At 45.5% G+C, this 16,233-nt stretch overlaps 2 protein-coding genes across 2 annotated transcripts in view; one reads left to right on the top strand and one right to left on the bottom strand.

Annotated features, from left to right (window-relative positions):
* Tmtc1 (transmembrane O-mannosyltransferase targeting cadherins 1) overlaps nt 1-16,233 on the bottom strand; it is a 204,997-nt gene that overhangs the window by 116,348 nt on the left and 72,416 nt on the right. The window lies entirely within an intron of this gene.
* LOC125399249 (small ribosomal subunit protein eS4, X isoform-like) lies at nt 2,845-3,825 on the top strand. The gene has a single exon (XM_048432718.3). It carries the CDS (start codon nt 2,940-2,942, stop codon nt 3,726-3,728), a length of 789 nt encoding a protein of 262 aa, XP_048288675.1. The 5' UTR covers nt 2,845-2,939; the 3' UTR covers nt 3,729-3,825.

Raw genomic sequence — 16,233 nt, 5'->3', positions numbered from 1 at the left:
TCTAAATTTCATTCAGCTAGATGTCTCCTGAACATTATCTACTGCAATGTTTCCATACACAAGAGGCTTTCATACAGGGGGCTGGTCTGCCTTAAGGATGGCAATCAGTCCGATCTGCTTAGCACTTGGTTTTCAATGCTAAGCTGGAAAAGTTCCGGAAGACTTAGGAGGGAAAGCTATCCCTAGTGACATCATACACAGTGAGGTAAAGTGCTAAGGAGCTGCCCAAATCCTAATTTCCAAAAATTCAAAGAAGAAATTAGTTTGGCTTTGTTCAGGACTCTCTCTGATATTCATAGTAGTTGCTTTTCTTTCTGTTCCTTTTTTAAAAATTATTTTATTTATTGATGTGAAGGTGTCAGATCCCCTACAACTGGAACTACAGACAGTTGTCAGCTGCCATGTGGGTACTAGGAATTGAACCTGGGTCCTCTGGAAGAGCAGCCAGTTCTCTTAACCACTGAGCCATCTCTCCAGTCTTGCTCCTCTTTCTCTTCCTTTCCCCCCTTGTCTGTCCCTCCTTCTTTTCCTTTTCTTCTTTTCTTATTCCTTGTAATTTAATAATTAATAAAATTAGTAATTTATTCCTTGCATTTAATAATAATAGAAAAAAACCAAGCGCTTCTCTGGTGGGAGTCACCTACTAATCAGTTCAACTCATTGATTCTAGATCTTATCCATGCTTTTGAGCTGCCTGACAGATCTTTGCACTTAACGCGATGAGCTAATCTAAAGCATTCTTTATAACTATCACTTTTGTTTATGTAGCAAAACGAAAAGGAAGGAGGACAAGGGTTTAACAAACACTGGGGAGGTACAGATTCCTCTCTATACTAGATCTATAGTGATCTAGCACACTACAAAACCGACTGGTCAATACTTCAAAACCCAAGTTTGAATCAGTTTATAACTGAATACAAGGAGTCTGATGTCGAGATTTTAAAACACACCACCTGTATAATGATAAACATAATGGTTCCTAAATTATCAGTCTTAACTACAGACAACCAAAACCAAACATTATCAGCACTAAAAGTCCCAAACCTGGAACTTTGTCACAATTACCTGTGTGTGTCAGTGAATGCAGGAGTCAGACACTCATTTTGAAATACTGGTAACACTTAAAGTTCATGGAAGCTTTCCCGTAAGCTCCTGGTGGGGGCAGAGGGCCATATGGGCCACTTTATGTTTAGACAACACAGCACAATTATGGATATCTAGCAAAAGTCAGTTAAGACATGGCTGACATCCAGGGGAGCTATGCGTCAACACAGAACGGCTGACACTGGATGTCCAGGGAACCCCTAAGAAAACATTTTTTGTAATCTGCTATAGATTTTTGGCAGACAGCCACTTTTATGTGATTCTAATGTAGCCTTGAGGCCAGAGGTCCAAGCCTTAGCCTTTGTCAGCCAGCCTCTGGCATGTATTTTCGTCTGTAGGTCTACATGCCTAGCATAGAGCAACCTGTGCACCTGTGCCCTTCACCTACGCTGGCTTGTGTCTGGGTTCTTGCCCAAGCCTGCCTTGCAGACTGTGTACTGCTAAATAAAACATGTTATCTGCCCATGATTCCCCCCAGTCTCCTGTGACCTTCCCTCTTCTTTCCTGGCTTTGGGCAACAGACCGCACACTCTCTTTTGTCATGTTTCCCACCTATCCAAAATTTAATTCCTTCAGAGTTACCTAAGACCATTCATCTTACACATGAAGGCTTCAATGTCACTATGACACTTACCCTGTCTCTCACACGGCAGCCACACTAACAGTACAGAGAATACTGCAGACTGACAGACATAAAAAATGTCCATCATAATAAAAATGATCGTGAATTTGAAGACAGCCTGTGCTATATGAGGAAGCTCTGCCTTAAATAAGAAAGAAAAATTAAGGGGGCGAGTAGCAGGAAGGAGATAGTGAGCCCTCACCGTGGTGAGTGACTAGAGCCTAGAGGTTTAGGATAGGCAAGGGTCACCATCTCAGAGAAACCATGAGCAACAGTGAGCTGGCCTCCCTCAAGGCAGGAAATGGAGGATCAATGGCAGCTTTCGGGTGGGACTATAGAACACCTATATCTACATTGCTGGACAGCCCGATGACACTCTATGGCAGGTGTCACGCATCACGCAGGAAGATATGGGCGAGGTGCCAATATCTGCGCAAAGACCTTACCATCTCTGCCATACTATAGCCTACGCCCTCCACTGTTGACACAGAAGATGAGAAAAAGGTTTGCTGGACCTTCCCATCACTTAGTAAGAGGCTGGCTGGCTGTAGGGCGTCTGAAAGATGATCCAGACAAAACACGTTTAAGAGGCAGTAAGGTCTGGTGAGATGGCTTATAATGGTACAGACATTTTGTCTCTAAACTTGAGGACCTGAGTGAGTGCAATTGCCAGGCCTCACACGGTAGAAGCAAAGAACACTCCCAGGAGCCATCCTCTGAAAATAAATGCATCAAAAATAGTAGTATAAAATACGTATTCAAGGCCGGGTGAGGGTGGTGCAGCCTTTCATCCCAGCACTTGGGAAGCAGAGGCGGGTGGATCTCTGTGAGTTTGAGGCCAGCCTGGTTTACAGAGTGCGTTACAGAGAAACCCTGTGTGTGTGGGGGAAGTATTCAGGGGAGTTTTGTCAACCTGAGACAGGCTGCACGCTCCCTGAAGGCAGACAGCTTATCACTTTCATCTTGGTATTTACCGCCCAGCTCAGCACAGCACAGGAGGGAAAGGGCCTCTCAGCTTCGCAACTCTTCCAGCCTCCGGCCAGGAGGAGGCGCTAGGCAGTACCGCCCCCTGGACAAGACCCGGATGGGCGGGCAGATGAGTGGGCGGGGCGGGGGAGGGGCTTCCTGCCCATTGCGCACGCAGCCACCTCACTCCGCTGGTGCTAGGGGAAGGAGAAGGGCCCTTTCTTTGCCGCTCCCGTGCTGCTCCAACATGGCTCGCGGTCCGAAGAAGCACCTGAAGCGTGTGGCCGCCCCGCGTCACTGGATGCTGGACAAACTGACGGGCGTGTTCGCTCCCCGCCCGTCGGCAGGCCCGCACCGCCTGCGGGAGTGCCTGCCTCTCGCCATCTTCCTCCGCAACCGCCTCAAGTACGCCCTAACGGGCGACGAGGTGAAGAAAATTTGCATGCAGCGCCTTATCAAGGTAGACGGCAAGGTGAGGACCGATGTGGCCTACCCGGCAGGCTTCATGGACGTCATCAGCATCGACAAGAGCGGAGAGCACTTCCGCCTGGTCTACGACACCAAGGGCCGGTTCGCTGTGCACCGCATCACCCCTGAGGAGGCCAAGTACAAGCTGTGCAAGGTCAGGAAGGTCTTCGTGGGCACCAAGGGCATCCCGCACCTCGTGACGCACGACGCACGCACCATCCGCTATCCAGACCCGCTCATCAAGGTCAACGACACCGTGCAGATCTCGCTGGACTCCGGCAAGATCACCGACACCATCAAGTTCGACACGGGCAACCTGTGCATGGTGACCGGAGGTGCCAACCTGGGCCGCATCGGCGTCATCACCAACCGCGAGCGCCACCCAGGCTCGTTCGACGTGGTCCACGTGAAGGACGCCAACGGCAACGGCTTCGCCACCCGCCTCTCCAATATCTTCGTGATCGGCAAGGGCAACAAGCCGTGGATTTCCCTCCCGCGTGGAAAGGGAATCCGCCTCACCATCGCCGAAGAGAGAGACAAGAGGCTGGCAGCCAAGCAGAGCGGGTGAAGCGGACTCTATGAGGGACACAAGCGGGGGGCGTTTATACTGGTTTATGCTTCAAGTTTTAAGCAGCATGTTGAATTAAAAAGAGAAGCAAACTTCATTCTGGTTGCCTGTGTTTCCCTTTGCCCAACCGCCGCGACATGGGGGGTGGGGCAACCACCCGGATGTGCGGTTGCCGCATCTTGAAATAGGGTTTCGTTACCGTTGTTGCTAACTGAACTAATGTTATTTCTTTTTTCCTTTAATATTCCAGGGTTGGAATTGAATGCCTAGAGGCCGATAAAATCCGTAGAAACTCAAGGCTCTTAGAGGTCAGCCTCTTTAACATCAACCATCTCCCCGCAAAGCAACTGGAAACAGACTCCCTAAAGTTAGGAGGTATAAAAATGGGATTGTTCAAACCCACAAAGTGTAGCTATAATTTTCTCTTTTAGAAAACCCCAAGTTTACAGAAACAGCAAATCCAGAACGAAAAGTAACACTAGAGCAAGCCTTGTAAAGAAATGAATAAGAGAGTTCAGCTGTCTGCTATTATAAATAGCAGCTTACAGGTAAAATGAAAATAATTTATTTCTTAGCACTTTAATGCCAGCGAGCCAGAAAAGGTAAATAGTTTTCAACTTTGCCACTTTGCTGGCTCAAACAAGATTTCCTGGACAGTTTTACTGATACTGATTAAAGAAAGAATACTTGAATTTCAGATGTTTGTGAACTCCCAATTAAAGGAAACTTAATTATTTTTTTCATTTTAGAAGATATTTAAGATATTCACAGTACACATCCAAAGATGAAAATTTGACAGGTGCCTACAGTGGGCAGGGGTTGGAAGATCCCTCAAGATGGGATTATAAGCAGTTGTGAACAAACCTGGGTCCTCTGCAAAGAGCAGAGTTTCTCTTAACCACTGAGCCATCTCTACCCCAAAGATAAGAATTTTATTTACAAAAAGATGGCTTTTGCTTTTTAATTCCAAATTAGAGTTAAATTCCTTTGAATAAACTGGCATCTGATTAATTTGCTAATGTTAAAACATACTCAAACTAAGGGCATCATTTAATGTTTCTTTATTCCTGAAGATACTCTGATGGGCTTTGATGTGGGAAGATGGGGTCTGGTTTTAGGGCTGTGAGGACAGCTTGGTGGTCAAGTGCTTGCATAGCACAGAACAATGAGTTTTTCTTTAAAAAAAAAAAAAGTGTGAAAAATTTGCCTTCATGTATGTCCCGTGTCCTAGAAGACCAGAAGACAGTTCTTTGGAACTGCTCGGAAATGAACCTGGATCCTCTGCAAAAACCACAAGTGCTCTTAAACACTGAACGGTTTCTTCAGCTCCTGATTTATTTATCAGGGGGAAAGGCTTGGGTCAAGTGTCACAAGTGGAGATCAGAGAAAAACCTGGGAGTCAGTTCTTTGTATCCACCATGTGGGTCCTGGGATCAAACTCAAATCATCAATCTTGGCAGCAATTGCCTTTATCTGCTGTGCCATCTTACCAGCCCCATCCTAGATAATTTCAGTTGCAAGAACCATGAAAATAATCTCTAGGAGCAGACAGACCTGGATTTAATCACTGGCTGTTCCCACCAAGGTATGAGCTGCAGGTTGTAGCAAGAATACAAACATCGCACAAACCAGGAGGCATACACGTCCGTGTGCACATGGTTAGCACTATATTCTAAGAGGCATACATGTGTGTGTGTGCACGGTTAGCACTACATTCTAAGTTCCTACAAATGATTGTAGTGAATACATAGGTTTTTTTTTTTTTCTAACTCAATAGTAACAGAAAAGCCTGGTTCAGACATGCTATTCTGTGTTCAATAAAACTTAGCTTTTTTTCTTCTTTTTTTGTAAGGTCTCCCCAGCCCTTGAAAGTTTTAAATTTCTTGTGTAGCCAAAGATAGCCTTGAATTGATTCTCTTGTCTCCTCAGTGCTGGGATTATTGGTTTATTTCCACCAGGCCAGGGTACTGACAATTGAACCTGGGACTTTCTGAACACTAGACAAGCACTTTGCTAACATAGCTACTACATCTCTAACTCATAAACGACATTTTAGAATTAACAGGGACTGGAGATGTAGCTCAATTTCTTAGAGTGCTATCTCACGCACATTTTTATTTTTACAATTAAAAAGCACTTAAAAGTTCTTGTAAATGTACTTAATTCTTCCGTAGGAAAGATCATCTTTATGGGCTATCGGGGACCAGAATCCTAACTGGATATCACTGATTGATTAGCCAGCAATCCAAAATCGGAGGTAAATAAATGCCGAGACTGACCTGTCCGTCTGCCCTGAAACACGAGCCGCGTCAAGCTTCATTTAAACTAGAGAAAAATAAATCAGCAACCACGGGTATCTTTACTGAGATAACTCACACAGAGCGGCTTGGTTCTATGAAGGGTTTGGAGGCGGAGTCCCGCTGTGTGGCCCACGCTGGGTTCTCACCCGGAGATCCACCTGCCTCTGCCTCCCGAGACGTGAACTGCGGCCCGGGGTTTTCTAACTTTAAAAACTTTAGAAAGTATATACAGACCGGGATACTGAGATTCATAGACTTTTTTTTTCCTTTTTTGTACGCGCATGTGTGCAATATTTGGGTTTGTTTGCGTTTGTTTTGGTGTATGCAAGCATAGGCACCCTTGTGCGCATGCGTGTGGAAGCCTGCGGTTGAACATCACCCACTCACTGAGGCAGGGACTCTTAATCAAAGCCAGAGCTCGCCGATCCGTTTGCTCTGAAAATCGGGTATCAGCCTCCCATGGCTGGGATTACAGGCAACCGTCACACACCCAGGCATCCAAGCGGGGACCTCAGGGTCTGAACTCCTGTCATACCCAATACTTTACAGCAAGCGCTGCGATCACTCAGCCCTCCCGGGCCAGGCTTCCCCCAGATGGGGGACTTTAGACTGTGGAGTCAGGATGGTTGCAGGGACCCTGGGAAATGAGCGATAATTATCTCTCAGAATTGCTGAGTGGCTGCCTGAGTGGCTGCGTGGCCTCCCCTGTGTCCTACCACCTGCAGGGAGCCGACGCCCTAGTAGCTCTCCTCATCCACCATGGTGGGTGGGATTAAACTGCTTGAATGCGCACTGCGCTGTGTTCTTGAACATACTAATTATGGGGTGGAACACTGAATAGTTAACCTAGCCCTTTGTTGAGCATGTCTGCGCCCCCAGTATCATATCCATGCCTCTGTTTGTGACCTATTTGGTATTCCAGTCAGTAATAGGCATGAAATCCTAAGCAGCATTTGAAGCCATGCCCTTTCCGCATAATTATCATTGTAGAACAAACAAAAACAACAACAAAACCTGGCTTCCTCCCGAGGCGCTTACAGCACTTTTGTAATATCTAGTGGGGGAAAAGCTGGGAGGGGGTGCCTTGCTAGTAAATTCAGTGGGAGAGAAATGAACTCAGGCCCAGCGCTGCAGGCCCAGCGTTCTGTGCTTTAAAGATATAGCTTTTCTTATGAGATGAGATGGGAGGAAAACATGTAATTTGAATCTCAAAATAGCCGAAACCAAGCACCAGGCAATGTGTGAGATGGGAATCTCTATTTATTTATAAGCCCAATTACTAAGGCATATTGCTTTCGCATCTTATATATGAAGTGTGACAATAAAGAAATGAGATTGGTCTTTTGTTGTTTGGTTCATAAACCGACACTGGTGGAATCTTCAAAATAAGAGTTCCTAAACAATATTAAGGGATTCAAAATGAGTGGAACAAGTTTACAGCTAAGACCATCGCTGTGTAGCTCTGATTTCTGGACGTAGTCTCCACAGCTCACATATAATGCTAATCTGATAATAGACACAAATGCTGAAGAAGATACACTCCCCCAACACCTTTTTAAAACGTCGTTTTATAAGTCCTAGGAGTCATAGTTCAGTGTTAGGGCGCTTGCTTGGTGCGCTCAGTCTCTGTAATATTCTTATGACAATAATGAAGTCCTTCAAATATAAATGTATATGTGAGTGCATTAGGGATGGGGAATAACATCCTCTGAGACTGTGGCTGGAGAGTGTGCCCCGTGGTGATCTATAATCTTCCACTGAGATCTGTTCCCAGCACCCACGTAGGACTATCATAACTTCCTCTAATCCCAGTTCTAAGGGATCTGAAGTCCTCTTCTGGCCTCTGATGGCACTCACACCTATGACATCAGACATACACATAAATAAAAAATTTAAGAAACAGACTAGCTGGTCTAAGATCTCTTCTGTCCTTATGTCCTCCTCCTTTCCCTTCTGCCGCTCTTTTTCTCTTCCTGACTTCTCCCTTGCTTTCATTCTTTTTTGGTACTGAGGGTTGGACATAGGATGTCACACATGCTAGGCAACCATTCTACCAATGAGCAATATCACCAGACCTACTTTTTCATTAGAAAAAAATTGACCATTGCCTAAATTTATGTACGTATATGTATGTGTGTCTGTGTGTCTGCGTGTGTACCATATTCAGACTCAGTCCCTTCTCTTGCCAGTTATCTTTTGTACTTTGTATTTTCAGACAGATTTTTGTTTTGTTTTGTTTTTCGATACAGGGTTTCTCTGTATAACACTCCTGGTTGTCCTGGAACTTGCTTTGTAGACCAGGCTGGCCTTGAACTCACAGAGATCCATCTGTCTCTGCCTCCTGAGTGCTAGGATTAAAAGTGTGTGCCACCACTGCCTGATTTGAAACATATTTTTAATAGGTTGCTCAGGATGTCCTTGAACTCACTGGTAGCCCAGATAGCCTTGAAGTTTTGATCCTCCTGCCTCAGCCTCCTGAGATTGGGATGACAGACCCTGCTGCCAGGCCAAGCTTGAGATGTCCACTTCTATTCACTCGCGCTAGACAGGGCAGCAACAGGCCAAAAAATAGTTCTGACTATATGTGGGCAGATGAACCAATGAGTTTACGGGGGTGACTTACTAAGGAGGATGGGTGGAATCACAGGAGTGTGGACAAGCTAAGGGGCAGCTACACCCTCAGTGTCTCCTTTGTGCAAAGGCTGTCAGCCTCTTGCACATCCTGGGAAGGCGGTCAGACGCTCAGTGTTGTCCTCCCTTCCTTCTGGGATGGAGCGTTAATGAGTCCAATCTAGTCTCTTTAAGGTAAGCAGAGTTCTGCAACACAGCTCTCGCCTCAGCTCACAGGGGACTGTCCATCCCAAGCACTCTGAGGCGAGCCAGACAGCTGGCACATGGCATACGTCCTCTGGATACAGAGCTTCCACAGAGTCTCACCAATGTCACTGTGAGAATGTGACCTGGCTTTGAAACACTGCCTTGTATTCTTTGCAATAAAGTGTCTCCCTCCCTGCCTGCACACATCACACGCTGGCTATATTCTCATTTCCTTCCCTCAATATGTTCATTATTCTACCTTTCTCCTTCATCCTTCCCACCACTTTTTTTCTTTTTTCCTTCTCTTCTAGTATGCTATATGTCATTCTTTGTAGCATGAGTAATAAATTCTTGGTTAGGGAAAAATATATAATTAAATTTATGTGCGTGCGCGCACTCACACACACACACACACACACACACACACACACACACACGACTCAGGAATAGTAAAATGAGTTAACAGTGGAAGTCTATCTGAACTGCTTAAAAAGACCAGGTTAGTAGCTGTCTTAATTAGGGTTTCTATTGCCATGAAGAAACACCATGACCATGGCAACTCTTATAAAAGGAAACATTTAATTGGGGTGGCTTGCATTTTCAGAGGTCTGGTTCATTATCATGATGGTTGGACATGGGTTCCTGCAGGCAGACATGGTGCTGGAGAAGCAGCCCAGTGTCCTACATCTTGGCTTGCAGGCAACAGGAAGTGGTCTCAGTGCCACACTGAGGGAAGCTTCAGCAAATGAGACCTCAAAGCCCGCCCCTACAGTGACACCCGTCCTCCAACAAGGCCACACCCACTTCCACAAAGCCACACCTCCTAAACGTGCCACTCCCATTGGGAGCCATTTACTTTCAAACTACCACGGCATTGTCAGTTATTAATCAAGTGAGACACCACTTGGCACCCACCAGGATGACTGTGATGAATACATTAATGAATAAATCAATGACAACAAAAAGTTTTGATGAAAATGGGGGAGAGTGAACTTTATACACTGGGATATGCCAACTGGTACAGCTAGCTGGGAAGAATTTGGGGGTAGAGGAAGACCTCAGTGTATAATTCAGCTCAGCATCTCCTAGGTATTTGCGCATCCTTCTAAAAAAGAAAAGAAATTGAGACCATTTGCTTTGGAAAGGCTAGATCGGTGCTACTCATGACACTCCAAGTGGCCACTCTTTGAACACAGGTAAATACTATTAGCCACTAAAAATGTATTAAGAATGCTTTGGACAGACCTCAGAAATACCAAACTGCATTAAGGAAACCTGACCCAGAAGAATAAGTCCTTCCATACTCTATGTGAAGCATCTAGGAAGAACAAATTCACAAAGACAGGAACAGGTGCTAGCTGCCTGGGGCTGGGGCTGGGGCTGGGGCTGGGGCTGGGGCTGGGGCTGGGGCTGGGGCTGGGGCTGGGGCTGGGGCTGGGGCTGGGGCTGGATAAAAGCTGAGTATTCTGCTGAGAGGGATTCCTACAGGGTGGTGGGGTGTTCTGAGACTGCAGTAGGGTTCTGTTGTGGACTATTAGTTTAATATGTGTTACATTTGCTTATGCTGTGCAACATTTGTTTAATGATGCAAGGATGTGTTGCATTCTTTTATATTATATTTGTATAACTTGGTGAAGCTGTGTTACTTTGCCTGCCTAAAACATCTGATTGGTCTAATCAAGAGCTGAATGGCCAATAGGTAGGCAGGAGAGGGATAGGTGGGGCTGGCAGGCAGACAGAATAAATAGAAGAAAAGAGGAGACGCCAGTAGCCAGCTACATAATCACACAACCAGTCACGGAGTAAGAAGGAAAGAACAGAATATGGAATAGAGAAAGGTAAAACCTCAGAGGCAAAAGGTAGATGAGATAACTTAAGTTAAGAAAAACTGGCTAGAAATAAGCCAAGCTAAGGCTGGGCATTCGGAAGTAAGAATAAGTGTCTGTGTATTTATTTGGGAGCTGTGTGGTGGGCCCCTAAAGAATTAAATAAATAAATAAATAAATAATTTTTAAAAAAGAAACCAACTACAGAATTTTCTATGAATCCATTAATAATATTACACTGTATATTTAAAACAAATGGATTTTACAAACTAAATTATACTTCATTAAAGCTTTAAAATACTCTATTAGTCTCATTTTATATGAATGATAAATACCTATTCACTGGTTTCCACTGTGAAATTAGAAAAATATTTTCATGGAAAAAGTCAGACAGCCTGAGCCAAAACTGGGTTATTAAAATGCCCAGGCTGATTCACGGCAGGTTGGATGTTCTAGTTTCTCTCTCTTGGTATTTGTACAGAAAACTGACCTTTTTTTCCCAAATAAAGTCACATTCATGGGTCTTCAGGTTTGGATGTGGACGGATACTTAAGGAGCTGCCACTCAATCCGCTACACTGTATAAACAAAATCTATTTAAAGCTATTTTAAAAGCTTGGCGAGACCCATATCAAAAAGTGAGCCCTCATTCTAGGAGTATGGCTCAGAGGTACAGTTTTTGCTTAGTCTTTGTGGATGCAGTCCCAAGCACCAAAATAAACATAAATTAAGTTAAAAGGACAAATCAGTGTTCCTGCCATGCTGATTTATCTCTGCCTGGGAAATAGCTTTCTGTTTAAAACCCAAGTCTTCAACCTGAATTATGGAGGAGGGTTTTTATAATGGATTTGAGTATGGCCCATTGAGAAAATAGGAAGCAACCTTTTCCTCGGCTGAAATAAATAGCATTCAGTGAGGCATGAGCTGGCTGCATTTCCTGCTGTACCTTCTGATTTTCCCATCTCTCTTTGTGACTGATGGCAGTTATTTTCCATGCCTCCTGTTTCTCGCCAGCGGTGTTTTTCCAGAGGAGGTGTGTTTGCATATACCTCAGGCTGGAAGAAAGCACGGTAATGAACTGCGACAGACTTTATCACAGCCTTTGGGACTTAAGCATCATCATCGCCGCCACGTGTGCGTGCTGCCTAGCATCTGGGGAAAGATGGACGGGGCCACACGCAGCTGGCTCTGAGTCGCTGCAGAGTGCGGGGAAAACAGAGCCCTGCTGCTTTGATGGGTTGGAATAAAAGACGAAATCGTGGATTAGCAAATGTTTCAACAATGAGAACAGATGGGAAATATCTACAGCTTTGAAACCTAAGACTCCAAACAGTCCAGCCTGCCTACCTATGTGTGAGGCTGGAGCCTCGCTGGCACTGGGACACGTCTGCAACCCCGTCCAGCCTGCCTATCTGTGAAGCAGGAGCCTTGCTCGCACTGGGACATGCCTGCTACCCCTTCTCATATCGATGTTTAGTCGCGTTCCGCAAAATCTGAAGAATATTAAAAGAGATGTTTGTATTTGCAGAGATCTGAGGGCACCTTGTTAACCCTAGCGCAGCCCTTTTCCCACGCTGCGTCCCCGCTCTGCACTGAAGGGAACCTTTCTGTCACACACGATTTACAAGCAAACTAAAGGATCGAGTGGGGGTATTTTTAAGCACTTCTACATCATTTATTTTCAAAGATAAGCATGTTACTTCTTCCGGATTTACATGATTCCAATATTGTATTGAGTACCGAGGTGGAAGACCTATGTGAACCTAGGAATTATCATTAAATTAAAACCTACAGTCATTCTGGTTTTGTTTTCTTACAAAAAGAAAAAGCATTTTAAATCCAAGGCTTATTGGTGCTTTATCAAGCCATGCTTTTGATTTTTAAAGTTTATGGTATGCATAACATGTGCAAAACACTTCATCCTCAGCACTGAGGAAAAAAAAGAACAAAAATTATGCTAATGTTTTCCTGGGACTACTAGCATGTCATACTAGACTGCTAGCAAATACTGGGGTGGATATGACAAAAAGGGAGGTATGAAGGTAAGAAAATACTAAGAAAAAATTTGATATGTGCAAAAGGTATTCCATATGAATTAATGTTTTTAAAAGTAGAGCTTTTATTTTTAATTCACATTTACTGTGTGAAGAGCTTAGGTCATGCTTAGCAAATTATTTAGAAGGAACATTAGTCTTTAATAGAAAAGTGAAACGAAGGGCTGTAACAGCCTTAGGACATGAAAGCCCGTAGAAATATTGTCTTGAAAATCTTTAGTACTCACTGTAGGTCATTCATCATCCATGTGTGACTTAGACTGAGAACACTCTTATCAGGAGAGAGCAAGCTACTGGCCAGAAATTGAATCTGGCTTGCTACTTGCTATTATAGTAACATCAGTAGGGGGGAAAAGACCGTAAGTTCCCAGGAACTTGGGAAACCTCACTAACTTTACTACCTCAGACCTCAGCCATTCTGACTGTGAACCCCTGAACCCCCTACCTCATGTTCGGAGCACTCAGACCCCGGCTTCGGGCACTGTTTTGGCTGAGTCTTTAGGAAGAGGGCCGTGGTTGTCACTCGTGACCCCTCTACAGACTGTACCCAGTGGTCAACGCTGTATTTTCCATTCCCAACTTACTGCCGTGTAAAGAAGCCATGCCCACAGCCCCCACTGCTGGACTCAACGGCTTGTTTTGCTTTCCCATGATGGACCGTGACCCTGTGGAGCCACAAGCCAAAGTAAATCTTTTCCTTGTTCACGTCTGCCCCACGGGGTGTTTTGTCACGGGAGTAAGAGGCCATCGCTCTACAGCAGAGTCTCAGCATGTTTGTCAAGCGATGGATGTAGAAGTCAGAGAAAGAGGGTGCTGTCACAGACCTGACGCGGTTCCTCCCCGCTTCCAGCACCGACCGCTGAGCAGGGCATCTACTTGAAAGTTCACTTCCCTTCTCAGGAACACGCCTCTGTCACAGACGTGCCTCTTTGGGGGTTCGAGGTGACCATGACGGTACCCCCTCATGACTCTGACATGGATGTAAGAATGGCTGTGGTGGTTGGGGACGGAAGGCTCTTTTTTAATAAAGTATCCAAAGTAACAACCTTAATATTGACCTCTGTGTCGGTCGGACCTCAGGGAAGTGGAGCCCACACAGCATGCATATGTGCAGAAGTCAACTGTATTGTAAGGATTTCGGTCATGTGATGAGGAGATTGATAATCATTTCTCTGCAGGGCAGAGCAGCGGTTGAAGATTCACGGCTGCCAGTGTTCCAGTTTGCCTCTGAGGAAGGGGGAGCAGATTTCTGTGCTAAATTTAACACCTGATGGCTGGAGACTTCCTTCTTGCTCAAGGTACCAATCTTTTGTTTTATTCAGACTTTTAATGGCCTGGGTGAGGACCATGTATGCTACCAAGAACAATCTGCTTTCCTGGGAACTCACTGACTGACTGATGATTGGTAGTCATCTCATATCCAAATACTCTCAACACCAACATTTAGACTATTTGGCTAAACTCCTGAGCACACTCAGCCCAGCCAAGGTGATGTCCAAATGAGATGCCACACTTTGATCTGGATAGGAAGTGTCTTCCGAAAGTCTCGTGTGTCAAAGGTCTGGTTCCCTGAGAGGACACCACTTTTGAAAGCTGACTGGACAATGAGGACAATGAACTCCATCATGAAGTGGGCCATGGGGCAGCATGCCTCAGAAGGGTGTGTCTCATCCTCTTTCTCCCTCTGCTTCCCAGATGCTAGGAGGTGAACATCTGTGCTCTGCCAAGCTCTTCCACAGGGTGTTGCCTCACTGCGGGTGCAGAACCAATGGCGTCAGATCTCTGAACCCGCGGCCTCTGATCAGTCTGTCCTCTTAAACTGCTCTCCGCGGGCCAGGGAGATGGCTCGGGACACAAAGGCTCTTGAGGCCAAAACCGACAGCAGCGATAAATCCCTGGGGCCCACATGGTGGGAGAAAGAACCCGCTCCTCAGAACTGTCCGCCCTTTGACCTCCACATGACACCGTGGCAAGTGTGAACATAATGTGCATGCATGTATGCACATACAGACAAATATGTAAATAAATACAAATACAGTAAAATTTTAACATTGCTCTACTCGGCATTTGTCAGAACAACTTCAAACACTACCTAGCAAACCTTGTACTGGGTCTCATCACACCTGCTCTGGAAATGCCTGAGGGTAAATGTCCTGTAATTCTCATGCTTCTAAGTCACAGCTAGACTTTGTGGGTCAAGGAGAGTCACTGCAGCTGATGGTTTGACTGGAACCCCCAAAACAGGCACACCTCACCTCTGTATAACAGACACCCCTCAGCCTCTGTATAACAGACACCCCTCAGCCTCTGTATAACTGACACACGTCAGCCTCTGTATAGACATACCTCACCTCTGTATAACAGGCACATCTCACCTCTGTATAACAGACACCCCTCACCTCTGTATAACAGACACCCCTCACCTCTGTATAATAGACACATCACCTCTGTATAACAGGCATACCTCACCTCTGTATAACAGACACCCCTCAGCCTCTGTATAACTGACACACGTCAGCCTCTGTATAGACATACCTCACCTCTGTATAACAGGCGCACCTCACCTCTGTATAATAGACACACCTCACCTCTGTATAACAGGCGCACCTCACCTCTGTATAACAGGCGCACCTCACCTCTGTATAATAGACACCTCACCTCTGTATAACAGATACCCCTCAACCTCTGTATAACAGACACACCTCACCTCTGTATAACAGGCACACCTCACCTCTGTATAACAGGCATACCTCACCTCTGTATAACAGACACCCCTCAGCCTCTGTATAACAGACACCCCTCAGCCTCTGTATAACTGACACACGTCAGCCTCTGTATAGACATACCTCACCTCTGTATAACAGGCGCACCTCACCTCTGTATAATAGACACACCTCACCTCTGTATAACAGGCGCACCTCACCTCTGTATAACAGGCGCACCTCACCTCTGTATAATAGACACCTCACCTCTGTATAACAGATACCCCTCAACCTCTGTATAACAGACACACCTCACCTCTGTATAACAGGCACACCTCACCTCTGTATTCTTGTCTGATATTGAGGCCTATGGTAGGGACCAGAGATGTAGCTAAGTTGATAGAGGGCTTGCTTGCCAGCGTAGCATAAGCCCGAATGAATGTGGTATGGTGTGTGGGCCTGTATCCCAACCCTTATGAGCTAGAGGTGCAAGAATCAGAAAAGGTCATTGGTGGCTACACAGCGAATCTGAGGCCAGCCAGGGCTACATGAGACCCTGCATCAGAAAAACAGCGACAAAGAGAGAACCAAGAGCCTGTGGATTATTATTATTATGTCATGGTATCTGGGTCAACCCTCCTTCATCTTACGTGAGCGTGAACTGGTGCTCGGGATCCTATTATACAAACCCGAGTATCTGTTACAGATCCCTGGGGTCCAGCTCCTATTTTTAAAGCCACGAGGTAATCAGGGAAAGAGGGAGTTAACTCTCACTAGTGAAACCAGCCCTGCACTCCCCAGCTGGGA

The sequence above is a fragment of the Myodes glareolus genome, chromosome 3 (genome assembly GCF_982192425.1).
Source record: "Myodes glareolus chromosome 3, mMyoGla1.1, whole genome shotgun sequence".
Taxonomy (NCBI): Eukaryota; Metazoa; Chordata; class Mammalia; order Rodentia; family Cricetidae; genus Myodes; species Myodes glareolus.
This window is presented reverse-complemented; position numbering and strand designations above follow the sequence as displayed.

Bases quoted from the DNA above. Each gene is read 5' to 3' on its own strand.
- LOC125399249 (XM_048432718.3), top strand. From the start codon at position 2,940: ATGGCTCGCGGTCCGAAGAAGCACCTGAAGCGTGTGGCCGCCCCGCGT.